The 6,715-nt window shown below is 40.0% G+C and overlaps 1 protein-coding gene across 1 annotated transcript in view; it reads left to right on the forward strand.

Moving 5' to 3' along the window:
* The window catches only part of LOC106532530 (ras-associating and dilute domain-containing protein), a 48,002-nt gene extending 41,644 nt beyond the window's left edge, over positions 1-6,358 (forward strand). The window contains exons 13-18 of the mRNA XM_014028624.1: positions 505-649; positions 1,069-1,250; positions 3,106-3,433; positions 3,522-3,703; positions 5,624-5,763; positions 5,859-6,358. Of these exons, the coding sequence (XP_013884078.1) occupies positions 505-649; positions 1,069-1,250; positions 3,106-3,433; positions 3,522-3,703; positions 5,624-5,763; positions 5,859-5,952 (1,071 nt within the window). The 3' untranslated portion in view covers positions 5,953-6,358. The remainder of the gene's footprint in view (positions 1-504; positions 650-1,068; positions 1,251-3,105; positions 3,434-3,521; positions 3,704-5,623; positions 5,764-5,858) is intronic.
* The last annotated feature ends 357 nt before the right edge of the window (positions 6,359-6,715 follow it).

Below are 6,715 nucleotides of genomic sequence, written 5' to 3' on the forward strand. Positions count from 1 at the left end.
ATTATTATATAATTCGTATATAATTCCACATGTGTTAATTTATAGTTTTGATGCCTTCATTGTGAATCGACAATTTTCATAGTCATGAAAATAAAGAAAACTTTGAATGAGAAKGTGTGTCCAAACTTTTGGCCTGTAATTTACATTAGGACATTCGTTTCCTAATAAATACTGTATACTGAAAAAATAGACTACTGACAAAGCTAATACTGGCTTGTCCAAGCAGACCTACTGTCAAAACAAGTCTTCAGCTGCTCACTCAGCAGTGACTTCAATGTTTGTAGACATTAAGGTACTTTCACTCATTTTTGTTTTTTGTAGAAAAAAAGATGGATTAATTCAGCTGGATGTCACCCACGTTAGTTTAACATTTTGTGTGTCATTATCTTGAATGTTGATTTACTTTTAAAGACAAGTTCTTKCTTGTTTATCACGTCTTTAGAATGAAGCATTTCTGTATTTGTTCATGTTCTTTATCGTGTGTGCGTGTGTGTTCGTGCTCAGACACCTTGGACATCTTTATGCACTGAGTACCCTTCCCTGAGCCCAGCCCAGCTGAACCACCTGCTGAATCTTTACAGCCCARCATCTCCCTACAGACAGATTTGGACTCCGTCAGCACAGGATCAAGCAGCAACCCATAAAACTGGTGAGCACCTTGTAGGATCGGATTCATTTCCAAAATTCTTAAAGGTGATCTAAATGGTATGTGGTAAATGGGCTGGAGTAATATATGCCTTTTTTCTATCCAACCAGGATACTGAAGTGCTTTACACTACTACAGTCTATGCCCTCATTTACCCATTCACACACATTCAGAACTCTAGTATCGCCAAACGCCACACAAAGCTAATCTGGACAAATCATTCTRTCGAGACAAGTGCTTTTAAATCATAGTCATGCACTGATGGGACACACAGTATATAACTGAATAGTGGTGGAATCGAACCGCCAACTCTCATTGGATGACGATTCCTCTAACCACTTAACCACTGCTGTCTCAAAAGTTTTGATGTTTACTCATCATTTACTGTATTTCAGTTTTATATGATCTTGCTCTTTTCTCAGCTGACATCCTGGTGAGCTTTGACACCCACCATCCACTGGTGCTGCCTGATGAGGGGTACCAGTTTCAGCTAAGGACCGCAGTCGCAAGCTCAGCTTTAAGGGAACAGCTGCACAAGCTTAAAGATTTTATCACCTCCCTGTCAGAGTACCAGTTAGATACTGCTGAGGCTGGAAAGGTCCAGGTAACACAATATGTATATAGTATTTAATTTTCACATTATTGGATACAACAGGGTATGCAATAAATTTGGGACAAAAGAAAGAAAATGGAAAATTATCATTTTTAGTCTGTTGATAGCTGGCTAACATCTGTAGCTTGTAAAGAATGTTTTCTGTGAGAGCCAAGTTTGTTCATGTTTAAATTCATATAAAAATGTGATTTGTGTGCTTTTGTTTAAGGTTTACTTTATTTATGTAAAAACGTAATTTGCACTGTGTCCAAATTCAGAGGCAGGGTCCTCCGAAGGCCGAATTCATCGGCAGCTTACGTCACAGCGCCGGAGCCTGCCCAAATCTGAAGACCCCTCCAATCCKGCCAACAAAGGTGTCCTTCTTTTGCCCCGATTTGAAGGACTGGTCCGATGGATCCTTCTCGGCTCACCATACCCCATAATGCATTGCGGGCCGACCGGAGATTTTTTTTCTGCTAGTAATGGCAGACGAAGCGAGAGAAAAGAATACAGTTTAAATAAAAATCTGGTGGTGCTAAAATTAAAAGCTTCAAGCGGTTGTGTTCTTAAAGCTTTTATTATTTGTATAGACATGTTTTTAAATATTATTTTTCACAGAAATAAAATGAGCTGGTTTAGCAAAATAAACATGCATCTATGGCAGGTCCATTAGTTCTTCAAATATTGCTTTAAGTTAATTATTTTTATTATTATTATTATTAATGCTAATATATTGATATTTTTCGAATTTCTATCTAATTTTGCTTCTGTTTAGCGTCGTCACGGTTGCTAGGCTATAGGACGTTTACCTAGACTGTCCAAATTCACAGCCGGTCATCGTGGTCTACCAAGGACCCAGCCCACCTAGACCAGGTCTTACAGAGAACCCAGCCTCTGAATTTGGACACAATCAAATATTCTATTTCATTGAATAAGTTAAGCTAAAACACATTTGATATAATGCTTAAATTCAGAATATTGTTCTGTAAAGATGTTTTTTTGTTTTGGTAAATTATGCTAGAACAGTAAATAGGTTACTGTCACTTTAAGAGAAGCTCTGCTCCTGTGGTCATATGGTGTTGGAAGCAAGCAGTAGWGGGCACAGTTCCCCTATGAAGAATGTTCATGGGTTGACTGGGTTATTTTAGTGCTTYAGAATTAGCTTTTACTAAAACTTAGAATTAGGGGACCTAGATATTTGAATTAGTGTTTTAGGGCTAGTGGAACTATTTTTTCTGACTGGACTGATGAGCTAACGGCTAGTTGAAACAAAGCCAAGAACAACGTCGATTGCTGCCCTATTAAAACTGCTCCAGTCCCAAAAAATAGCAGTTTGTGTAAACACCTTTWGCAAACATYTACATCACTGTCAGTTTCATGTTGTACATTTATTTGCATAGCTTAAATAATTGTGTGTGACAACAGCAGACTAGCGCACAGGTTCTCTGATTTAAGCATTAGACTGGACTGTTTTCACAAAACACAACCTTGACTCACTGGAGGGGGAGGCAGAAAAAAATGTTAAATATCTATCATGTCTGCCCCACTGAAATTATTTTTTTATCCAGTTTGGTCTTATCTGAGGTCAGATTAGCTGCTAGCTTAACAGTCTACAATATATAAATGCAGTATCTACAACAGGTGAGATAGTGATTGTTCATAACCTTTCATGGGAAGAGATTGAATCCAGGAAAAGCAAAGTCTGTCTAAATGTGCCCCAAATACTTAAAAAAGTACATCAACTTAACAGTTCAAATTCATATAAACCTTTTAGCACTGGTTTTATGTTTAAAATTAAACCATGAAAAAGTTCAATCATCTTGTCTAATGTGAGATTTGTTGTGACCTAATTGACACTTTTTTGCAGGGTGGTGCTGCTCAGACGGAAATGACCCAAACTGATGTAAACACCCATGAAGCCCGCAGTTTGGACTCGTCCAACACATCAGCAGATGAGCTGATGTTATTTCAGGTTTTGCTTCCATCCCCCTCCTCTGCTGCCCAGGATAAGCTCAGCTGTGACAGTGCACACATTTTGGCCCAAAAGCTGATAAATGTGGAGCTGCAGAGCAAAGAGACAGAGAGCAGTGAGTTGAAGAGGGCAGCTCTGGATACTACCCTGATCCTGACCCCACCTCAGACCCCCAACATGATGGATCCAGGTGAAGTGGTGAAGACCGATGGTGACAGTGAAGGTGTAGTAAGAGTTATTTTAGCATAGTGGTCTCTGACTAAATATCTGCTTCAAAAGAAACTGAACTTGTCCTGTATTYGTTTTTATAGGTGGGTTTGTGTTGGAATGTCTGGCTGCGCTGAAGTCAGAGTGCAGCAGAGCAAACAGACTTACAAAGCTGAGGGAGGAAGAGGTGGAAGAGTTTGAGGAAGAGGAGGTAGATGACAAGGTTTTCATGTTGGAGTTGGAGCGAGGGGAAGGAGGATTTGGTCTGTCATTGGTGGACACAAGGGTGAGTGAACAGTGAAGTTTGGAGGGTTTGTAAATATTTACTTTTCTTTACAAATTGGAGTACGGCAGCTTTGTGATGCATGACTTAAAACATGCAAATTTTCCAAATGGAATTTATGGATTACGGTTATGGTCTTCAGCATAAACACTACATCACATGTCAAACTCCTGTCTGGCTCGCCAAAGGGGGCAACCCCTAGGACCAAAACAAATATACATACATACGTATATACATACACACACTCAAGTAGGGATGGGTACTGAATTCAATACTTTTTAAAGTATCTTAAGAACCTATTCACATAACATCAAACGGTTCCATGTTTCGGTACTTAAATGCATTATTGCGACCGTATTGGCGTAAGAGCAGAAGATTTTCCATGTTTGTCCTGAAAGCAGCATCGTGCAAGAGCGTAATGACATCATCAGCCGCTGGTTCAGTAAACAGAACTCGGTAACGTAGCTTGAAAGCTTTGCTGCTCCTGGAGTAAAACTCACCGAACAGATCGCCTCTGAATTATCTGGTGGATTAATTATCTTGTGAGCACGACGTTCGCTTGCTCAAAGTAAATAAAGTACCACCACTTTCTTTATTCCATCCACCATTAAACAGAGGCTGGCAGAGGAAAACAACAGAGACACATTCCGAACGCGTCTGACCTAAAGAGCACAAGCAGCCAAGAGTTGGGCGTGTTTTGGATTCTCAAAACGTAGTTTGAATACCTTTTATTTATTTTAACTCAATCCTCTTTTGCTTATTTGATTTAAACTCATTTGCCTTCCATGGACCTCCATCACACAATTTTTGTAGCGGGGAAATGACATCAATAGAAATACAGTATGTGGAGCTGGATTTTAATTTGTGTAATAACACAAAACAGTCTTGTTGTTTTCAAGAGTTTTCACCTTGAAAAAATTAGTTAAAAAACTGATGTTACAATACAAAGAGTTGGATTTTGTCTTGATATTTGTTAAATTTTATATATTGAGAAATATGTTAAATAAATTTTAAAAAAGTTTATTATTAAAAAAAACAACACACACAAAGTACCGAAAATTGGTACCATTAAGTAACCAGTACTGATTCCCAGGTACCGGATATTGGTACCGAATCGATTCAAATGTCAAAGGTACCCATCCCTACACTCAAGACACAGTTGAGGAGAGTAAGGTGTCTGGTTTGGGAACAACAGGGTCTCTTGGGGGAGAAGGATGTCTGGGTTGCCTCTGCCACCCAACTACATATAAGTAGAGTGAAGATGGAGATAGGAACAAAAACTTGGTTAAATAACTTAATGTCAAAATAACTTTTACACAATCTAAAACTGAACCGTCTCAGATGGTTTGAGGTCTAGGTTTTGACTGAACCACTTGGTTCTCTTTATGCCAGTGGAATGCTTCTTCAGTGGTGTGTTCAGGGTCATCATCCTGATTTAGTTGAACTTGTCTAAAAATCTTTTGAAGATACCAWCAGGCTTTCCTCCACAGTTCTGTAGTTTTGCTTCATTTGTCTTTCCTTTAACTTTGACCAGTTTTCCAGTTTCTGCTGATGGAAAAACATCCTCATAGCATGATGCTGCCACCACCAAGCTCTACTGTGGGGATGGTGTTCTCAGCATGATAGGAGGTGTTGAGTTTGCACCAAATATGGTGCTGTTGTGATGGGCAGGACTTTGACCTCCTTCCACATGTTTGAGAAAGAAATTTCAAACAGTCTGCCTTACCAGTGGTGTTAACCTTCAGCTTTTTTTTACTTAATATGATGCTTTAATCACAGTGTCATTAGGTTGGATTACGTACAAAACACAAAATGGAGAGCGTTGTTTAAAAAAACATTAAGAGGCAGCCAAAGAGCTTTGTCACGAGGATTTCTGTCTGTGAAATCTTAATGAGAGCATAATGTTATGACATCATGTTTCAGGACATGTCGGTGGAGGTGAAGGGGGTCTTTATCCGAACAGTGGTCCCAGACTCCCCAGCAGCCCAGTGCGAGAAGCTGGGGCCAGGAGACCGGATCCTGGCTGTCAACGGAGTCAGTCTGCTCAGCCTGGATTACGAGAGGTAGGAAATCCAGAAAGCCTCAAGTTTCAAAGTGAAAACCTGGATGAAAAGATGCAGTTATAGCACACGTAMCCTCGCCTCTTTGTCTCTGTCAGTGGGAAGGAGTTGATCCAGTCAGCAGGCGCCAGACTGAGATTACTGGTGGTGAGATCTCCCCGCGTGGCTGCAGCTGCACACACTGTCTGCTGACGCTGCAGGCACCACTGATGCACCCGTGGCACTAAACAAGACTCTGAAACCTTCAACTTCTATGCACTATGAAATGACTTGTTTTAAATGGTCATTTTATTTTAGAATCCTAATTTCAGTTACATGTGTTTATGTGTTTTTGTGACTAAAGGCATTTACATTTCAAATGAATAAAATTTTACTTCAAAACACTAGAAATGGTAAGGTGGAGGTTTGGAAACAACCTGAACTTGACACTTTTGTCCTTTCTGTATGAGGTTAAAGGGATATTCGGGTCCACTTGAGCTGACATACTCTGGAGAGGTCATGAAAAATGATCATCTCACCTGCTGAAAATAGCTTTTTGAACAACTTCAGTTTGGTGAAAAAAGATCATTTAGATTTTACTGCTAACACCAAGGTGGACTGCTGCCAGTACCTATGTTCCCCAGTACCTACTGTATGTTCCTCTGGTACCTATGTTCCCTAGTACTTATGTTCAACAGTACCTATGTTCTTCAGTACCCATGTTCCCCCATACCTATGTTCAGTAGTACCTGTGTTCCCCAGTACCAACTGTATGTTCCCCTGGTAGCTATGTTCAACAGTACATTCAAAAAGAAAAATAAGTAGGTCCTCTGGACGGGTTCTTCTTTAATGAAACATTTTGTCTCTCTTCCAAGAGACTTCTTCAGTCTGAGAGTTTCAGGTGAACTCAGCCTCACAAGCACTGCCTCCACATGGTGGACAAATAGGTTAGTCACATGCAAAAGAGGGCCATCAG

This window comes from Austrofundulus limnaeus, unplaced genomic scaffold (assembly GCF_001266775.1).
Source record: "Austrofundulus limnaeus strain Quisiro unplaced genomic scaffold, Austrofundulus_limnaeus-1.0 Scaffold5, whole genome shotgun sequence".
NCBI lineage: Eukaryota > Metazoa > Chordata > Actinopteri > Cyprinodontiformes > Rivulidae > Austrofundulus > Austrofundulus limnaeus.